The 22,226-nt window shown below is 39.7% G+C and overlaps 3 protein-coding genes across 3 annotated transcripts in view; 2 read left to right on the forward strand and 1 right to left on the reverse strand.

The window, feature by feature from the left end:
• The window catches only part of Dennd1a (DENN domain containing 1A), a 1,920,886-nt gene that overhangs the window by 834,057 nt on the left and 1,064,603 nt on the right, over positions 1 to 22,226 (reverse strand).
• On the forward strand, positions 836 to 8,110 carry LOC100772562 (chondroitin sulfate N-acetylgalactosaminyltransferase 2-like). Its single transcript, XM_035446520.1, has 2 exons — positions 836 to 968; positions 5,915 to 8,110. The coding sequence occupies exons 1-2, from the start codon at positions 836 to 838 to the stop codon at positions 6,946 to 6,948; spliced, it is 1,167 nt and encodes a 388-aa protein (XP_035302411.1). The 3' UTR covers positions 6,949 to 8,110.
• On the forward strand, positions 12,032 to 12,940 carry LOC100772855 (olfactory receptor 1G1). Its single transcript, XM_027423611.1, has one exon. It carries the CDS (start codon positions 12,059 to 12,061, stop codon positions 12,938 to 12,940), a length of 882 nt encoding a protein of 293 aa, XP_027279412.1. The 5' UTR covers positions 12,032 to 12,058.

Raw genomic sequence — 22,226 nt, forward strand, 5'->3', positions numbered from 1 at the left:
GATGCCAGTACCTATCACTCCCTGATGGGGACACTAGAGACTGGGTCCTCCTACTCCCCCTAGCATACCCCTAGGCCATATGGGCTCACACCTTTTAAAAAAAAAACTTATAAAGACCAGAGGGACCATCCTACCATTCCCCATTCCTACCAGATCGGGGACACTGTCTGGGTCCGGCGTCACCAGACCTCAGCGCCTACCAGTTGTGAAACTGCCATGCAGCACAAGCTCACATTGTCTGAGGTCTCAGGAAAGGGGCTATGCATAGGCAGTACTGGTTTGACCCCCTGTGTCTCTACTACCGTTCTCAATGCCACTATTGACTTTTGTATATTGACAGAACTTTGGCCCAGGGTCACATATCACCAACCTGAATATATTTATAGGGTACTAGAGAAGTCAACCCGACATAAGAGGGAGCCAATATCCTTTACCGTGGCCCTATTATTAGGAGGGATAACAGTGGGGGGCATAGCAGCCGGCATAGGGACCGGAACCATTGCCTTACAGGGAATTAATCATTTTAAGCTTCTACAACAAGCCATGCACACGGATATCCAGGTCCTAGAAGAGTCAGTCAGTGCACTCGAAAAATCCTTAACATCACTCTCTGAGGTGGTCCTGCAGAACAGACGAGGGTTAGATTTATCATTTTTACAGACCATACAGGAATAGTTAGAGACAGCATGGCCAAGCTTAGAGAAAGACCTAACCAGAGACCTTTGAATGAAAGATTTCATTCAGTCACAAGAGAAATGGGGGAATGAAAGGCCCGCTGCCTCTCTGTCTCCCCCCGCCTATGCTGATGCTGGGTGTTCTCTCTGGAGCAGCCGGGATGGGCTGGAGAGTGCAGCGCGGGGCGATAATTGTCCGGGAGCTGCTAGCTGCCGCAGAGCTGCCCTGCTTCACCTTCATCCTGCCCCCGCCGGCCTCCACTTCCCCCGGCTGCCGTTTTCCCTCCCAAGCCGGTTCACCCAGGCGGGGCTGCCCTGGCACCGCGCCGGGGCTGGGGCCGAGCACCCCTCGCCCCCACGCCCCCCCCCGTTGAGAAACACTCCGTCCCAAGGTCTCCGCCCCCAAGGGCGGAGGGAGGAATCAAGTCTGTTGTACCAGACACCAGACCTTGAGAATATGCTGATCTGGAATGGCTCTGTGCCTCATTTGAACCATCAAATAGAATCCCTGCTCCTAGCTTGCGCCTTTTTCCCTATATAAGGACCCCTTTCCCTTGGCTCGGGGCGCTTAGCCACACAAAGGCTAAGTCGCCCCGGGTACCCGCGTCTCCAATAAAGCCTCTTGTTTTTTGCATCCAGTTCGTGGCCTCGCTGATTCCTGGGTGTGTGGGTCTCCCTCTACGAAAGTGCCTCTTCGGGGGTCTTTCATTGGTAACACTACTGATGAAGAATGTGAGAACCTTTTATCCTTTGCTGTTAAGTTTATAGCTATTTTTATCCACATCAGCTCCTCTGACAGTTCTTAAAAAGTAAAGAAAAGGGCAGATACTCTCATTATACCAAGACTATCTAGCTGTGACCTAGCTATATAAATCATTATTTCTTCTCTCCCCGAACACATGCACATATGCATGCACACATGTACACAAGGATCTGCTTAATGATTTCCTCATAAATGTGCATCTATCTGGTTCAAATTTTACAATGTTATACATGTGATAGCTTTTCTATTTGTAAAAGAAAGAGTAGGGACACAGAGACTCAGAAAGGGTCTTCCCAGATGAACTCCAGTTCAACTTCATCCAGGAGGGTCAACAAAAACAACTTTTCAGAGAGCTAAGAGACAAAATTCACTCCCAACTGCATCTCCCATTATCACTGCCCAGAATCCATATCTATATGCCTGCCACCCTGGGGACACAGTGTACCTCTATGATGTTTAAGAGGGTCAGATCAGATGAAAAATTTGGAGGAAATCTCCATTTATAGTAGTTTTGTAGATTCAAGAATCTTTCCCACTTTTTATTCCTTTAATGGAAGTAAAGAATCTAAGTAATACCTCTAACTTCCTGTTCCTGGCCTTCTCTGAGCACTCTTTGGGCTTTGCCTGGGTGTGTACCTCATCACCTATCGAGAAATCTGCTCATCACCATTGGCCATTGGCTCTGACCAGCATCTCTATATGCCCATGAACTTCTTCATGGCCAACCTGTTCTTCATCAATGTCTGCTCCATCTATACCATTATCTCCAAGGCACTGGTGAACATCGAGACCATCCTGGAACTAGCTCTGTAGACCAGGTTGGCCTCAAATTCAGAGATCCACCTGCCTCTGCCTCCGGGGAGCTGGGATTAAAGGCATGCGCCACCACCACGTGGCCAGTGATCAACAGTTTTAAAACGTCTCTTATGTGTTCATATCATTGATCCGTTGTCTCCTTGGCAATTTTAAACTGAGCCAGACAGGTTTTTTACATTGATGACATCAGCATGTCCTTGTCTTCTTTGTGTTAGTGTCATAGCTAATTCTGTATCTCCCCATGGTGTTTTACTAATTTATGTTAGGTAGCACACAGAATGTGTCTCATTGTGATACTTGCATGTACATAGGTCTCTGCAGTTGCTCATGTTCAGCTCTTCTTGCCCACCTTTGTCACCCACCTTCCCTTGCACAGGTCTGCCCTTCCTAAATAGTTCCCCTTCTGCTTGTGTGTCCCATAGGAGAACAAGCACACAACGTTTGTAATTCTCACCATCTCATTACTCTCTTGTTCCTCTTTTTCATTTTTTATACATATAAGGTAGTTTTATATTATATGTGTTCATATCAGAAGATCTTGTTCTTTGTAACTGCTTTTCCTTAGATTTTGACTACAACCCCTCCATTCAAGATTCATGAAAATAATTAAGTATTTTTGATCTCCTAGTGAAATATATTGCTTTAATATATACAATCAGGAATTACTGTAAAGCCATATGATTAAAGTGGTCTTCTCTCAACACAGCCTTCTTATTTTCTGTAAATGATTGTATTGTTTGCCAAAAGTTATAAATATTTTCTCTACACAGGGACTTGAAATAGGATTCTGGGTTTCTGGCCATGTCCTATTTCATGATCTAGGGACAGTCATAGGTGTTTTAGAAAATTACACTCTACAAATACAGCTCTGTCCTTTTTCTGAATACAGTAACAAATATTTCTTAAACTGTTTACTCCACATACCTAAAATTACAGAAAGGCTGAGAATAAAGGAGTTGAAAAATAATGTCATAAAAGTATTGACATAGCTCAGTTATTATCAAATGGCTAGATTTTAAGGAATTATTACACACATAAATGTTCATGTAGTAAACCTTCCATTTATCAGGAAAACATAAACAATTTTATTTTTTAATTTACAAACATGCATGAATAAAATTAATAAAAATAAAATATATAAAGGCATTCTTTTATTTTTTGTTTTTTGTTTTGTTTTGTGTTTTGTCTTTTGAGACAAGGTTTCTCTATGTACTTCCTGGCTGTCCTGGAATTCACTCTGCAGACCAGTTGGCCTTGAACTCAGAGATCTGCCTACATGTGTTGGGATTACAGTATTTGGATTAAAGACACGGGCCACCACCACCCAACAGATAAAGCATTCTTTATAATGTTTTATATTTATGTATTTGTGTCGGGGAAAGAGGAGGAGGTCATGCATGTGCCAAGTTAGAGAACAACTTTCAGGGTTCAGTTCTCTTTATTCTATAATGGGGGCTCCAGGATTGAACTCAAGTCACCAGGCTTGGTAGCAAGTGCCTTCACCTGCTGAGTCATCCCACTGACCCACAAATCCATTCTTATTAAGAGATTTCTAACATACTGATGGCAAATCATTGAGTAAATAGATTGTTCTAAACTCAGTAATGATATTTAAAAAGTACAATTAGCAACAGACATGTATAGGGTATTGCACTTAATACTTGCAAATGAATGGAAGAATTCAAGGAAAAATGTACTTTGTTCACATACTGAGCCATTTAAAGAATACTCAATAAATGTCAATGAGCTAAAATCACAAATATCACATGTAACTGAGTTAAAAATCATAACAAAAATGTAACTAGAAGGGCTATGGAGATGACTCCATCAGAAATGTGCTTTCATGAAGTTTAAACTCAGAACTCCTGTTTTAAAAAAAACTGTGTACAAGAACAAATATTCCTAGTGTTGGGGAGGCAGAGACAGGGGGATCCTTGAGGTTTGTTGGCAAACCAGACTGACTAAATGGCAAGGAATTTCCAGGTTCAGTGAGAGAACCTCTGTCAGAAAAACAAGGTAGAAAGTAATTGAGGAAAACAATTGAGTTAACCTTTTGTTTACACACACACAGGCATGCACGAAACTAGAAATCCCTATATTTTGGGGGGTTTGGAACTCAGCAGAAATAATCTAGGAATAAAAGAAGCTAGCATAAAGATATTTGTTACAACATAAATTGCAGAAAACCTACAAACTCATGGAAACAATTGAACAACGTGCAATTGCACCATTCCTGGGTCGAGGATGAAATAAAATAGAAATTAAAGACTTCCTAGAATTCAATGAGAATGTGGACACAACATGCCCAAACTCTTGGGACCCTTTGAAAGGAGTACTAAGAGGAAAGTTCATAGCACTAAGTGCCCATATGAAGAAACTGGAGAACAGTCACACTAGAGAATTAACAGCACAACTGCAAGCTCTAGAACACAAAGAAGCCAACACATTCTGAAGGAGTAGACACCAGGAAATAATCAAATTGAGGGCTGAAATCAATAAAGTGGAAACTAGAAGAACAATACAAAGAATCAATATAACAAAAAGTTGGTTCTTCAAGAAAATCAACAAGATAGACAAACTTTTATCCAAACTTACCAAACAGCAGAGAGTAAACATGCAAATTAATAAAATCAGAAATGAAAGGGGGGACATAACAACAGACACAGAGGAAATTCAGAAAATCATCAGGTCATACTTTGAAAACCTATATTCCTTAAAATTCAAAAACCTAAAGGAAATGAACAATTTTCTGGATAGATTTCACTTACCAAAATTAAATCAAGAATAGATAAGCAACTTAAATAGACCTATATCCCCTAATGAAATAGAAGCAGTCATGGAAAGTCTTTCAACCAAAACAAGCCCAGGGCCAGATGGCTTCAGTGCAGAATTCTACCAGAAATTCAAGGAACAGCTAATACCAATTCTCCTCAAAGTATTCCACACAATAGAAGCAGAAGGGTCATTGCCAAACTCTTTTTGCGATGCTTCAATAACCTTGGTACCTAAGCCACACAAAGACACAACTAAGAAAGAGAACTACAGACCAATATCCCTCATGAACATTGATGCAAAAATACTCAATAAAATACTGGCAAATCAAATCCAAAAACACATCAGAAAAATCATCCACCATGATCAAGTAGGCTTCATCCCAGGGATGCAGGGATGGTTCAACATATGAAAATCCATGTAATCCATCATATAAACAGACTAAGAAAAAAACCACATGATCATTTTACTAGATGCTGAAAAAGCCTTTGACAAAATCCAACACCCCTTCATGATAAAGGTCTTGGAGAGATCAGGTATAACAGGAACATACCTAAACATAATAAAGGCAATATACAGCAAGTCAACAGCCAACATCAAACTAAATGGAGAGAAACTCAACAAGATTCCCCTAAAATCAGGAACAAGAGAAGGTAGAAAATATTTTCAATGAAATAAATACCAAGATAAGGCTATTTATAAGAAATTTATAACATTAAAATTGTTAGAAATTAAAAACTTAAGCTATAAAATTATGGGCTAAGCTTCCATCTTAAAACATTATAGGAAAAATGGATGAATTAATCCAAGTAAGAAAAGAAAAACAAGAGATGGACAAGCCAGGCCCAGTGTGACTGTCTCTTCCTGCTGCCTGCCAATCCAGATGTAGAACTCCCAGCCACCTCTCCAGAGCCATGTCTCCCTGCATGCTGCTGCGGTGCTTCCTGCTACGATGGCTATTACCGCACTGAGAAAGATAAAGGCACACAGTATGAACTCTTTTTTAAGAAAGCAGACCTTATGGAATACAGACATGTGACCCTCTTCCGCCCTTTTGGACCACTCATGAAAGTGAAGAATGAGATGATTGACATTACCAGATCAGTTATTAACATCATTGTGCCGCTTGCTGAAAGGACTGAAGCATTTTCACAGTTTATGCAGAACTTCAGAGATGTTTGTATTCATCAAGACAAGAGGATTCATCTCACAGTTGTGTACTTTGGGAAAGAAGGACTATCTAAAGTCAAGTCTATCCTAGAATCTATCACAAGTGAGTCTGATTTTCACAATTATACTTTGATCTCACTGAATGAAGAATTTAATCGTGGACGAGGACTAAATGTGGGTGCCCAAGCGTGGGACAAGGGAGAAGTCTTGATGTTTTTCTGCGATGTTGATATATATTTCTCAGCCGAATTCCTTAACAGCTGCCGGTTAAATGCTGAGCCAGGTAAAAAGGTATTTTATCCTGTGGTGTTCAGTCTTTACAATCCTGCCATTGTTTATGCCAACCAGGATGTGCCACCCCCTGTGGAGCAGCAGCTGGTTCATAAAAAGGACTCTGGTTTTTGGAGAGATTTTGGCTTTGGGATGACTTGTCAATATCAATCAGATTTCCTGGCCGTTGGTGGATTCGACTTGGAAGTAAAAGGCTGGGGTGGAGAAGATGTTCATCTTTACCGGAAATACTTACATGGTGATCTGATTGTGATTCGGACTCCAGTCCCTGGTCTTTTCCACCTCTGGCACGAGAAACACTGTGCAGATGAGCTGACGCCTGAGCAGTACCGCATGTGCATCCAGTCCAAAGCCATGAACGAGGCTTCTCACTCCCACCTGGGAATGATGGTCTTCAGGGAGGAAATAGAGATGCATCTTCGCAAACAGGCATACAGAACAAACAGCGACACCGCCGGGTGACAGCCATCAACACAAGAAAGTCTGAACCACAAACCAGCACTGTTTATTCAGCCTTAATTCAAATCCCAGATTCTGTGCCTCTTCCAGAGGGGGAAAATGTTTATTTTTTCATGTTCTTCCTGAATTTTTTCTGTAGTTCAGCTTGATGTAAGAAGAAAACGCAGGTGTTTTGATGCAAAGCCGGTTTTGTGAGAGCATTATAGTAGAAACAGTTTACAAAATGAAATTTGGTATTTGTTTCCAAAATAGTTTGAAATAGAGTCTGCCTGGTACCTGTGTTCTGATTGGTCCAAGTGTGCTAGGCCGATGTTGAGTAGCTTGGCACATCTATAGGAAACAGAGTATTGGTTCATCATGCTGTACAGGCAGATAGCACTGCTAACTGCTAAGTCGATCATTCACCTTCAGTTTTTAAATGAGAGCTTCTGTTGATCACATGTGGAATATTTTTCACAGAGAATAATTGACACATCTGGAATCTCCAGTCCACCAAGAAGACAGAAATCAAAGCCCTTTAACTTCTTGCCGCTTTACCTCTAAATATCTTCTTTAAGCCAATGGAGAAAGTAGACATAGTTTAGAATCTACTGTTTGATGATAAAGAAAATATATCATTTTATCATGTTCAAAACGCATAGTCAAAACTGCAGTCGATTGTTTTGAGTAAATACGGAAGCATTTGAACAAAGCATTTTATTACGGTACAGGAGAATAGCTGTGTTTGGAAACATCTTTTTATGTCAGCCAGATGCATCAGACCTTCCTGAAGAGGCATAGAAGATATGGACATTACAGTGGGTTTTGTATGGCTCCTGTTTTGCATTGTCTTATTTAGCATGGGTACATATATATTTATTTTCTAATATGTTAATATTTGCCACAACTGTATTTGCATTTATATTATACTTTCTGTTGAAGGAATTTCATTGAAAAAATGGTTTAATGCATTATATAATAAGATCACTCTGATTTGAGAAAAGGGAAGGAAAGTAATCATAGAAATATGAATTATGGAGTACTTTAAAAATTATGTACAGATTGAATGTTATTTTAATTGAAGTGTAAATTATATTAATGAGGTAAGAGGAACAAGAAATTATATTCTAATAAGACTGTACTATAGTATTTATCACATGGATATTTTATTAGTGGGCCATTTACTAGACAAAGTAAAAGGCATGAGTAATTGTTTCAACCCTTGACTTTTAAAAGGGACCTGTTATTTGTATATAACCCATGAAAACTCAGAAAAAGTCATTGTTGTTCAGTAAGTCATACACTTTCAAATGTTACAAATGCCAAACTTCTAGGTGCTAAAGTGAATCCAGTTTCATAATAACTAATTGATGAGGGTTCTAGCTGGGATTGTGTCTAGGTGTTTTGTTTTGTTTTTTTAAGATGTGTAATGTGCTTTGTGCAGAATAGGAAAAGCCAGCATCTCCTTTGTACACTTTTATTGTGAAGACCAAGAACATGGTATTTGAAATTAGGGAACTTAATTATTTGCAAAGGTGGATTTTTGGCTTGGTTTTAAGATAATCAAATAATTTTTACTTTAACATCTATTTTTTAAAACTAGCTTTTATCTGAAGATGGAAGCTAGGCTATGAGAGCATTACTATATTTTTTACATTAAGTGGTACCAATAAAGTATTTTGTTACCAAAGTTAAAAAAAAAAAGAAAAGAAAAACAAAACACATAAGAGCAAAACATGAGGAAATAGAGTAGAACCTGACAGAAAAGAACAAGAAAGAGAATGGCCAGGCACCAGGGCTCATGCCTGTAATTCATATAGGGAAGGAATGATGGGACGTGTTTGGAAAGAGGTATGCTGTTTAATGACAATCCAATGTCCACTCTCTTGCAATTCAGTTTAAATACCACATGGTTCAATACATTAGGATCTCTGTGAAATCACCAAACCATGTACTATCTAAACTGAGTTGTGAGGGAATTGACATAAAATGATTGTTTTATAGACTCTTTTATATGTTTTATGTGTATGAGTTCAAACCGAGGTCTTTTTGCACCATGCTAGACACATTCTCTACAACTGAATCACACCCTCTGAATCTATAGGCTATGTTTGCAACAATAGATGATAGATAGGTAGATAGATAGATAGATAGATAGATAGATAGATTATAGATAGATGATTATAGATAGATGATTATAGATAGATGATGATAGATAGATGATGATAGATACATGATAGATGATTGATAGTGATAGACAGATGATAGATCGATGATAGATGGATAGATAGATAGATAGATAAATAATAGCACCATATACAGAAACTTTTCCTAATAGATAAGCTATATATTAATTAGTATTATCTCCAATACCAAAAGTATTGTAAGAAAGCCCTCTCTTTTGCATGCCTTTTACAGGTATTTATGATTCCTAATTAATTTCATTATTCACTTGTTATTTTCTGAATCATGCATATTTCATGCTTAAGGACTCTGATTAGAAATTGTGTCCTCCACAACAAAGAAGACTCTTAGCATAAGAAATGATGACAATGTTGTTATCAACTGGAAGCCCAGTAGAAAAGCAAGTACAAGGGCCCTGTGCATTCTAGCCCTGATCACTCTGAATGGAGTTATTAATGACATGGATGGGACCCATGGAACCACAATCCAGAGGAGACAGCTGGTCACTGGATAATTGCCCTATTTTGTCTAATGGCAGGTCTGGGACTGGGCCTCAAGGGACACTGCATGTGAAAATCACCACCTTTTCATGACTCTTAGGCCTGAGGAGTCATTAAAGACCTAAGACTTCTAGCTACAAACAAGACAGACACTGTGAGTACAGTCAGATTTTCTTGGGGTGACAATGAGGCAGTGAATTCCACCATCTTGGTGGTAAAGGCACTGTGTGAGACTAGCCCCATCTCCAGGTAAAACTGGGGCATGGAACAGGGAGGGAAAACAGAAGCTACCTATGATTCATGAAACATGTCTTCATACACACACAGTACATAGGCTCTTTTTTCTTTCTCGTTTTTCTTTCTTTTTGGCAATCATTTTCTGGCCCTTCTGATCACCATGTAAGGCACCTAGAATTATATGACACTCCTAGAACCACCTCAGTCTTCAATTTTAATTCATATTAGTAAAAATACTTTAGGTTTGTGAGGTTCTTCTTGGTCCAGCATTTTACTGGCAAATAACTAAAGCCTATCCTATTCATTACTGGTATATTATAATACTATTTTGGTTGTAATTATTAAGTTACCTGAAAAGTTGATGTATGCTTTCCATATGCCAAAAATGAATGCTTTTCCATGGATTATCCTAAGATTCACAACTACTAAAAGATAAAGGGGGTGATGGGGATGTTACCAATAATTCTCACTTAAAATTGTCACTGTAAACCCAACCTCCAGACAGTAAAAAAAAGACAGATAAAAACACACTTTCTTGTATTAAAGCAATAATTCCAATAATACTTTACTGAGTACTTTCTATGTGCTAGATTTATTCTAAATAATTTAAAGTCATCAAACTTAATTGTCATAGCATTCTACACTACCATCATCCCACTTAAACAGATTTGTAAAACAAAGTCAGAGAAATAAATAATGTTCTCAACATCTATACTGTCACACTATGAGAGAATATTTATTTTAACCACTGCATTGAACACACATGAAATTAGCACCAGCTTTCACTAAATGTTCTCTTCATTTACTCTACACCACTGTGCAGCAGTGCTATAATTTCTCCTTTGGGTTATACATAATGATTCACAAAGAAACTTCAGATGACCCCATCATTTGGGCTTCTCAACAAACTTCTCAGGTAAGGTTTTTAATCTGCATTTTGTGGGCCAGAAAAGCAACTTCAAAGCATGCGAAAACCGAACTGGGAACACGTTAACTGATGCTTCCCATTGAATTGTGTCCCAGGCTCCCATCTCACCGCTGACTACTAATCCTGGCAATGACTCCTACACAAACACAGAAATTCAGCTTTCCATGGCGCTTGTCTCAGTAATGACAATGCACTATGGAGAAGTCACACATGCAAATGAAGAGTGATTCAGAGAGGAAAACAGCTGACAAGGTCAGCCTGACAATGAGGAGCACAAAGAGGATTGCTTTCTGCTATCTAGGGAGTCCTAATCTTAAAGTGGAAAGTGTTGATGATGAAGCTGAGGATGAAAGGGAACTGATACCTCCTAATGATGTGTTTTTCAGGTTCACATTGCATTAAGTCACTACAGTGGTGATGAGAAGCAAGGGGCTAGTTAGTGCATGCCAGCATGTCTGTCTAAGCTCACTTCTCTGTGAAGAAATTGTTCTGTTTCTGACTGCCTTAAAATGCATATAGAGAAAAAAACGGTGGGGGGGGCAGAGGGAAGAAGAAAGAATGAGAACCTTTGGACTGTCTGTTAAATTTTAGTAATAAATTACCTCAAATGGACTCTAACCTAAGTCATTGAGATTGAAACTAATACTAAGTGCCTTTATAAAGGAGCCAAGATTGAAGAGGTATGAACTCCAGTTTAGGGGCTAGAGCACTGGCTCAGCAGTTAAAAGCACTAGATATTCTTACAGAGGACCCAGTTCAGTTCCCAGCACTAACACAGCAGCTCCAATTCCAAGGTGTCCAAATGCCCTTTTCTGGCCTCTTTGGGCACCAGGCATACACATGGCACACATACATGCACATATCATATGCTCATATGCATACATACATACATACATACATACATACATACATACATGTATAGAGAGGGGGGAAATATATGAGACAAACATCCAGTTTAGCCTCATTCAGACAGTCTTGGGGAGAACTTGCTGTAATACAGTGATGGAGAAGCCAATGACCTACTTTCCCAATTTTTCATCATGACCAGACACACTCCTAATAGTTACATATTTACAAATGAAGTTACAAGCACTAGTCATTCTTAATGGCCTTTAAAGGAGCAAGGGACTATCAAAAAGTCACTAGAATCTGTGACTTTTTAAAACTTACTTAACTTAACTTAACTTAACTATACTTTACTCACTTACTTAACTATAACCCCTTGCTAATCTATCTGCCTTAGAAGGAAACTAGAAACCAAACGGCCATCTCTGACTTCTTGCTTATGGGCTTTTCTGAACACCCAGAGCAGCAGCCTCTCCTGTTCACTCTCTTCTTGGGAATGTACCTGGTCACCCTGTTTGGGAATGTGCTCATCATCCTGGCCATTGGCTCTGACGAGCACCTCCACACACCCATGTACTTCTTCTTGGCCAACCTGTCCTTCATTGATACCTGCTTCACCAGCACCATTGTCCCCAAAGTATTGACCAACATCCAAACCCAGCATCACACCATCTCCCATGCTGGGTGCCTTCTGCAAATGTATTTCTTCATGGTACTGGCCATGCTGGATGACTTCCTGTTGGCTGTGATGGCCTATGATCGCTATGTGGCCATTTGCCTTCCTCTACACTACATCACTATCATGTGTCCCCAAAGATGCCTATTTCTGGTGGTCACATCCTGGCTCTGCTCCAACCTCCTGGCCCTTTCACTCACACTCCAGATGGCTCAGGCCTCCTTCTGTGCCTCCCATTCCATCCCACACTTTTTCTGTGATCTTCTCCCACTCCTCAAGCTCTCTTGCTCAGACACCCAGACCTTTCAGCTCATGATGTTTGCTGAAGCTGCTGTCTCAGGTGTGGTCCCTCTCACCTGTGTCCTGGTCTCTTATGCCCACATCACGCACACCATCCTTAAGATCCCCTCAACTGAGGGAAAGCATAAAGTCTTCTCTACCTGTGGCTCACACCTGACTGTGGTCACTCTGTTCTATGGAACTGTCTTTCTGGTATATTTCCAGCCATCATCCTCCTACTCTGCAGACACTGGAATAGTGGCATCCATTGTTTATACAATGGTCACCCCCATGCTCAACCCTTTTATCTACAGCTTGAGGAACAAGGACATGAAGGGAGCTTTGTGGAGACTGGTTTGCTTGTAAACACTGTACTTCAGAGTCAAAATCCAGGTCTTTTAGGACAATTTTTAATAACTCTAATTCAATGCAAAAATGGATGTTCAGCATCACAAACATGTTTAATCAGCAGAGAATGCCTGACAGGGCAGGACTTGACAAGACTAATACATCAAGCATAGAGTTTTGGCCTAGGGGGACTGGAAATCCCTACAGGACTTCAAGACAAAAATGACACAAGACAACAACAAAGAAGACATTGTTCAAGGTTATCTACTACCTTTAGTAGTGATGCCCTCTGAACCCAAGCTCACCAACTATCAGGAAGATTTTTCAGTGCTGGATTGAGAGGAAGAACATGGATGATCTGTGTTCACTAATTGGCTTTTCCAAAAAGAAATATTTTAACGACAGGATGGGGCTTTGCAACTAGGAACAAACATTGTCCATGAAACCTGGAGAGCCTACTGCAGAGCCTAAGAGGTACATGCCATCATGCTTGACAGTCCATCTTAAATAGATGACTACCATGTCCTCAGGAAAGGCATCACTGGGCTGTGAAAGTATCAAGAGGCTATTTGAGATCTTTTGAAAAGGATCCCAGAAAAGCAAGTTATAAACATGGGGTTTGTGTTCTTATCTTTGTTGTTTTACTTTTCTGAGTCAGGATCTTTCTTTATAACCAGGGCTGCTGCCTGGCACTTGCTATGTAGCTGAGATCATGTCAAAGGTTCTGACTGTGCATAATTGTTACCTATATAGGAAAGACTTTTTTTTCATTTTCTCTCTCTACTGTGTTTGACTCTGTTGCAAAATAATATATGTGCATTATAGTAAGAATATAAAGCATAATATAGAAAAGTTAAAGTCTTCATCCACCACTCCTCCATTTTAAGACCACCATTTCTATTGTTACTCTGTCCTTGTTTTCTAGTTGCTTTTGCTTTGCTTTGATAAGGAAATGCTGTAGGAACAAGTCCTGTCTGCTTTCCCACTTGATCTGTGTCTGAGCTGGACTCCTGAGTTGTATCTAGTAAATATTAAGAAGATATTATGGGATGTGACTGATATTTGCTTTTAAAAAACTTTAAGAAATTAATCTTATTTTAAAAGGAAAGTAGAGCATCAGGGAAAAATGCAAAGGCATAGTGGAAAAGGTATAGTGGATGGTAATGCTATCGTTAGGTAGCTCTCAAGACTGATTATTGCCCCTTTCTTCCACTAAATCCATCTGGGTTCTGGAAGAAGAAAGCTCAGTTAGGCAGAATCAAGGTTGGTAAGATCCCCTGGGGAAAGGGTGCCTTTCTTTGGAAGAGGGCACCTGGAGTCAGGCAAGGGAACACCAGTCTTTCTTAGAAGAATCAAATAGTATGAATTATTGAATTGCATCACAGTTGAAAATATGTTTAAATAGTATATTCTCTCTGGTTTTGTTTTGTTGGTATTCACATGTAATTCTATATATTTTAGCTTTGTGAATATTTAGAACATCCAAAGCTTTCAGTTACATATTGTCATATCAGAGTGTCTTCCTGTTGGAGTTCTGTGGCAGAACACCTTGATGGACCACGGCCAAGGAATGCCACAAAAATGGCACCACACAACCAATCTCACACAAGAGATTTATTGTGGGAAGCCTCTGGCTGGGGACAAGAGAGAGACAGACAGTGAGCTGTGATGATGGGGACTTTCTAAAGATATGCATGTCATATTTGGCAGCTGGTGATGACTTGACTGCTGGCATTGAGTCGCTGAAGGTGGGCAGGGAGAGGAGATGGGTTCTAACATTCCTCCCTTTTGTTCACTATAAAAAGTGAGGAGATAGGAAGGGTGGCTGGTGAGGCAGGAATGGGGCACTGTGCTCTGTAGACTATTTCCTATTGTCTGGAAGCATCGATATCTCTGGAGACCCAAGAAAGCTAGGATGCTGGCCAAGTCTGGGAAGAGCAGGTTGTTTCACTCACTGACCGGGCTCCCCAGAACCATATGGGGCTAGGGAAGTATAGGCAGCAGCTGAGAGACTAAACCATCTGGGGCTAGCCGCTTTAAATTTTGTCTGAGATGCAAATTTTGAGGGAACACCTGGACCTGGCAGGATGCTGGAACAGATATATATTAGAGACAGACAGTAAAGTTAAGTAATTTAGGAGGAAATTCTTTTCTTAGGTGTATATTTGAAACTATTGGGCCTATGATCCTGGTAGTTGTGGGGAGGGGAGTCCCAAGACCAGGAAAAGGGTAAGAAATCCAAACCTCAGGAATAAGAGGGAAAGGCAGGTGGGGAAAGAGGCTGTTGATTGACAGTGCTTATCTGGAGTTCATTTGATCCATGAGGGGTGGATTCAAGGCAATTCCCTGAAGCTTGCAAGAGTGTTTTAAGTTTACAAAAAAAGATAAAGTTTTAATATGTTAGTAATACCACTGTTTGTGATCTGTACTGAAAGCCACATTGTAGAAAAGACTGACTTTGAGTCATAGTAGAAGCTTGGGAAATTATTTTGGGTTAAAAGCATTAACTCTCTTTCCTCTATTCAGAAGACTGGGTATATACAGATAAGATAGATGTTTTTAGCACAGTAAGAAACACTTTTAAGTCTATATTTAAAAGACAACCAAAAGAAATTTAAAATCTTGAGCTTGTGACTATGATAAAAGGAGTCAATACCTTACTAGATTAATACCTTATCAGAACTCCATTGGTTAATGTAAAAACTCTGAGCTTTTGAATTCTTGATATAACGATATAACAATAGCATAGAAAGGAAAAGAAATCTGAAACATTTTTCACTTTTACATATATCTTAAGTCACTTTCTTGTACCTTTAAAAATTGCATTTATACAAGTTAAGACACTTTGTTAGACCTTTATAACTTGCATTACATATCTTAAGACATCTTTAAGACCCTCACAACTTAAGTGTTCATATCCTCAGACATTACATAAACTTAATACTTTTTTCTATACAATCATTTACACATATAGTTAATTAATGAGAGAATTCATTATAAAGCAATTTCCTTTAAGTAAAAGAAATAGTAGTAAAAAGTTACATCAAAAGTTGTTTTGTGAGTTCATCTCTTTTTAGAGTCTGGTAGCAAGGTGAGACTTGATTTTTACATCTGAAGAGAACTGAGAAGGCAACTGAAGTCTTAGCTGCTGCTGTTAAACTGACAAAGCTATCACTAGCCTAGTCATCAGCACCATCAGAGATCTGAGAATGGTAAATCTCACCTGAGTAAGCAACAAGTACAAACCAAGTAGTTTCTGGTTCTATTAAAAAATGGCAGTGACTTGCCAGCTACCTGGACAATCACCCTAGGTTCCTCTATGGTCCTTATGGGGAGAGGTCCCAGAGCAGCATCAGGCTTTGGCTTCCAGGTCCGGAAGATAGAACACACTTTCCTGTGCCAGAATAATTTGGAGGACTGGCCTATCTTATCCACACAAAGCCAGGCAATCAACTCTCCAGTGACCTGCTTGTCCACAGTTTGGACAGGTTCCTGGGGGTGGGTGAGGTGAAGGGCAGTATTTTACCCAGTCACCAGCTTTGCCATATTTAAAGCAAATTCCAGGTGGAGTTCTTCTGTGTCGTCATCTTCTTTGGGGGACATCTTAGGGGTGCTTCCAGGAGCTGACACTTCTCAATGTCACAGGAAGCTTTTTTATTGTTACAATTATTAAATGCCATATTAAGCAGATCTCTGAAGAGTTTGGGGACCACCTATGTGTTAAGTATATTTAAACTAAACAAACTTTGAATGTTTCTAGTTTCTTGTTTTAGGCTTAACTTTGAAAACATGTACAGGAGGCTAAATACAACTTATTCCTATAGTTAATTGCATTAGTACATAGCATAACTACAAGTATAGTTCTGAACACATTAAAGAATTTGATCATTAATAAGGTTACTATTAACTTGCATGTCTTAACAGTTTACAATAAGTTAATAGCTTTTATAAGATTAGGATTTTATACCTTTATCCCTGTAAAGTTTAAGCCTTAAAAATAAAAATTTTTGAATTGAAGCTCTTTTAGTATCAAAATAAAACTTTTGATCATAGGAATACTAGCAACTGATCCTTTTTATAGTGCACTATATAGTGCTAAAGCTTAGAGTGAGCAAAGACATGGAAGCTAGATAAGCATTACTGTGGACCTTCATATACCTTAGGAATTTATAACTCTTGATTATCAAATATACCTATTTACCAGACATATGTTGTTATTTATGTGAATTTTCCAGCAGCTTGGTGCTGAACAGTTAGCAAAGATGTAAGTAGTCATGTGTAAATCTCTGTCATTTTTTGTTAATCTGAGTAGACATTTATAACCTTAAAATTTTTATTATCATATACAACATATACTTTTTTAACTTGTTTTTATTGAGCTACACTTTTTCCCCACTCCCCTTCCTTCCTCCCCTCTCACCTTCCACCCTCCCCCCTGCCACACATGGTTCAAATTTACTCAGGAGATCTTGTCTTTTTCCCTTCCTAGGAGGATCCATGTATGTCGCTCTTAGGGTCCTCTTTGTTACCTAAGTTCTCTGGGGTTGTGAACTGTATGCTGGTTATCCTTGGCTTTATGTCTAATATCCACTTATGAGGGGGTACATATTGTATTTGTCTTTCTGGGTCTGGGTTACCTCACTCAGAATGGTTTTTTTCTAGTTCCATCCATTTGCCTGCAAATTGCAAGATGTTATTGGTTTTTATGGGGGAGTAGTAGTTCATTGTGTAAATGTACCACCTTTTCTTTACCCATTCTTTGGTTGAGGGGCATCTAGGTTGCCTCTAGGTTCTGGCTATTACAAATAATGCTGGTATGAATATAACTGAGCAAATGTCTTTGTGGTGTGAGTTTGCATCCTTTGGGTATACGCCCAACAGTGGTATTGCTGAGTCTTGTGGTAGATTGATTCCCAATTTTCTGAGAAACTTCCATACTTATTTCCAAAGTGACTGTACAAGTTTGCACTCCCACCAGCACTGGAGGAGTGTTCCCCTTACTCCACATCCTCTCCAGTATAAGCTTTCATTGGTGTTTTTGATCTTGGCTATTCTGACAGGTGTAAGACAGTATCTCCAAGTTGCTTTGATTTGCATTTCCCTAAGGGCTAAGGATGTTGACCAATTCCTTAAATCTTTCAGTCATTTGAGTTTCTTCTGTTGAGAATTCTCTGCTTAGATCTGTGCCCGTTTTTAATTGGATTATTTGGTCTTTGATGTCTAATTTCTTGAGTTCTTTGTATATTTTGGAGATCAGCCCTTTGTCAGATGTGGGGTTGGTAAAGATCTTTTCCCGCTCTGTAGGCTATTTTTGTCTTACTGACCATGTCCTTTGCTTTACAGAAGCTCCTCAGTTTCAGGAGGTCCCATTTATTAATTTTTGCTCTCAGTGTATTTAGGAAGAGGTCTCCTGTGCCAATGCATTTAAATCTATTTCCCACTTTCTCTTCTGTAAGGTTCAGTGTGGCTGGTTTTATGTGAGGTCTTTGATCCATGTGGACTTGAGTTTTGTGCATGATGATAGATATGGCTCTATCTGCATTCTCCTATATGTTAACATCCAGTTATGCCAACACTATTTGTTGAAGATGCTTTCTCTTTTCCATTTTATAGTTTTAGCTTCTTTGTCAAAAATCAGGTGTTCTTGGGTGTGTGGATTGATATCATTGTCTTCAATTCAATTCAATTGGTCCACCTTCTGTTTATAAGCTATTTTCATTACTGTAGCTCTATAATAGAGTTTGAAGTCAAGGATAGTAATTCCTCCAGAAGTTCCTTTATTGTACAGAATTGTTTTGACTATCCTTGTTTTTTTGTTTTTCCATATGAAGTTGATTATTGTTCTTTCAAGGTCTGTGAAGAACTGTGCTGTATATATATATATATATATATATATATATATATATATATTTGAGTGTTGTATCTGCATGTATAAGTTTATGCCAGAAGAGGGCATAAGAACCCACTAGAGATGTTTGTGAGCCACCATGTGGTTGCTGGGAATAGAACTCAGGACCTCTGGAAAAGCAGCCAGTGCTTTTAACTGTTGAGCCATCTCTCCAGCCCTATTCTGGGATTTTGATGGGGATTGCATTGAATCTTCAAATTGCTTTTGGCAAGACTGCCATTTTTACTATGTGGATCCGACCTATCCAAGAGCATGGAAGATCTTTGCATTTCCTGATGTCTTCTTCAATTTTTTCCTTCAAAGATTTAAAGTTCTTGACATACAGGTCTCTCATTTGTTTGGTTAGAGTTACCCCCAAGATATATCATGTTGTTTGTGGCTATTGTGAAGGGTGATATTTCCCTGATTTCTTTTTCAGCCCGTTTATCATCTGTATATAGGAGGGCTACTTATTTTTTTGAGTTGATCTTGTATTCTGCCACATTACTATACATCATATTCTTAACCAAAGTTGAATGACATATATAGCATGCCATAGCAAACATGACCTTAAACTTTTATCCTCATACAAAAATCCATACTAATCCAAAATATCTGAGACTTCTTGTTTGCTTAGTCTAAAAGGAGATACAGGAATAAACCGAGCTCACCAAGACTAAGTTTTTAATTGTTGTTTTATGCCCTGTGGTCATCTTAAAATGGTGAGGTCACATGGCATGCATTCTTTAACCATAGTAAAGATGGCAGCCAGTCATGTGACTACTTACATCTTGAAGAGGCCATCAGCCAAGATAGAGGAAATCCACATGGTTGCTATGTGAAAACACCTCGTTTCTTAGTGGATCTATTATTTTTTAAACAAATGAGAATTGGATCAAAATTACATACACATATACACACATATATAGAGTTGAATCAAATTTATACATACACATGAAGTTGAATCCAAGTTTCATACACATGCACACACATACATAAGTGTACTAAACAAGAGTTGAATCATACATGTGTGTATACCCATGTATAATAGATTTTTAATTATTTACCTTTTGTTCTACTGTTAAAGCCAACTTTTGTTACAGGTTTTATGGATTTTTAAACCATACCCAATGAACTTATAAATCCTGACATAGAGTTAACAGCAAAATCTTAAGAGATTTTTGTAGATCAGAGTGCAAAGAAATCATAGAAATAAAATATTTTTAAGAGTGGGAAGTTGTAGAACCTTAGAGATAAGAAACTTTGAGATCACGACAGTTTATGCCAGAGAGGATGTGGAGTAAGGGGAACACTCCTCCATTGCTGGTGGAGTGCAAACTTGTAAGCCACTTTAGAAATCAGTATGGTGGTTTCTCAGGAAAATGGGAATCAGACTACCTCCAGATTCAGCAATTCCACTCTTAGGCATATACCCAAAGGATGCACATTCATACCACAAGGACAACTGTTCAACTGTGTTTATACCAGCATTATTTGTAGTAGCCAGAACCTGGAAGCAACCTAGATGCCCCTCAACTGACAAATGGATAAAGAAAATATGGTACATTTACACAATGGAGTACTACTTGGGGGGTGGACAATGAAATTTTGAAATTCGCAGGCAAATGGATAGAATTAGAAGAAACCATCCTGAGTGAGGTAATCCAGACACGGAAAGAAAAACATGGTATGTCATAGGTGCACATTAGACATAGAACAAAGAATAAGCAGTCTACAATCCACAACCCCAAAGAAGCTAGAAGCATGGAGGACCCTAAGAAAGACATACATGGACCCCCAGAGAAGGGGAAACAGACAAGAAATCCTGAGCAACTTGGGAGCATGGGGGAGTGGGGAGGGAGGAAGGAGAAAGAGGAGGGAAGAAGGGGATGGGGAGAACATGAGGAATCAGAAAGGTTGAGTTGGGGGAAGAATAGAGAAGGAGAGCAAGAAAAGAGATACCTTGATAGAGGGAGCCATTATGGGTTTAATGAGAAATCTGGCACTAGGGAAATCTCTAGGAACCCACAAGGATGACCCCAACTAAGAATCTAAGCAATAGTGGAGAGGCTACCTTAAATGCCCTTCCCCTATAATGAGATTTATTACCTTAAATGCCATCATAGAGCCTTCACCCAGTAACTGATAGAAGCAGAGATTCACAGCTAAGCACTGAACCAAACAAATGGAATCCAGTTGTAGGGAGGGAGGAGTGCTGAGCAAAGGGATCAAGACAATGCTGGGGAAACCCAGAGAAGCAGCTGACATGAACGAGTCTGACAGCTGGGGAATGAGCATAAGACTGCACCAGGCCCCCTGAACCTGGGTGTCAATTGGGAGGCCTAGGCAGTCTATGGGGTCTCTGGCAGTAGAGCCAGTATTTATCCCTAGTGCATAAATGGGCTTTGGGAGCCCATTCCCTATGGATACTCTCTCAGCCTAGATACATGGGGAAGGGTCTAGGTCCTGCCCCAAATGATGTGACAGACTTTGATGATCCCCCATCAGAGGCCTCACTCTCCCTGGTGAGTGGATAGGGGATGGGATGGGGGAAATGGGAGGATGGGAGGGAGAGGAAACAGGGGTTGTTATGTAACAAGATTGTTTTTAATTTAAATAAAAATTATTTAAAAAGAAACTGTGATTAATTTGTTTGTGGCAGAAGCTGTTGCAATCTGTGAGAATTTGGAAATCAAATGTACCAAGTTTGTCCATTGATCTGTACTGAGGACAAACGGTAGTGATAAAATCTGAGTCCCTGGAGAAAGAGAGAGGGTCATAAAATAGAACATTATATGTGGGAATCGCCTATAAGCGCCAAAAGAGAGCCAAAAGCTGAAGCTGTGAGATTGCAAGCTGAAGCCAGAAATAGCCTGGAGAGGCAGGAGGAAAGGGAGCCAATATATGTCTTTAGTAGAGAGACCCAGACAGATAGATGTAGGAGGCCAGAGCTGAGACAGAAAGTTGCCCACTTGGTGGGAGTTCCAAGGGTGTAAAAGCAGGCTTCACGAGGCAGAGAGATGCTTATGGCATAAGACAAGGGGATGAGCAGTTAATGAATATGGAGGAATGACCAAGAACTCCACTAAAGGGAGCGGTCCAATATTGTAGGAGAAATGAGGGTGTAGAGAAGCTGCAGGACTTAGCAGGCAGCTTGTGGGGAGGCAAGGAAACCCACAAAGGATAGGCCCAGGGAGGAACAAAGAAAGATAGAGCAGGTAACTCCAAGTGGGAGGAACCAAAGGAAAGATGCCCAGTCTGCTGTGGGCAGGACTGCTGCTCCTGGCAGAGGCAAGAGAGGGGAGAGACAGGAGATATCAGAGTGGGTCAGCAGGCGGAGCCTCAGCAGGCTGTAGGAGCCAGAGAAGCACATAGGTGCTTCTATGTCTGAGAAAGACAAAGAGAGAGAGAAAACAG

Source organism: Cricetulus griseus, chromosome 6 (genome assembly GCF_003668045.3).
Source record: "Cricetulus griseus strain 17A/GY chromosome 6, alternate assembly CriGri-PICRH-1.0, whole genome shotgun sequence".
Taxonomy (NCBI): domain Eukaryota; kingdom Metazoa; phylum Chordata; class Mammalia; order Rodentia; family Cricetidae; genus Cricetulus; species Cricetulus griseus.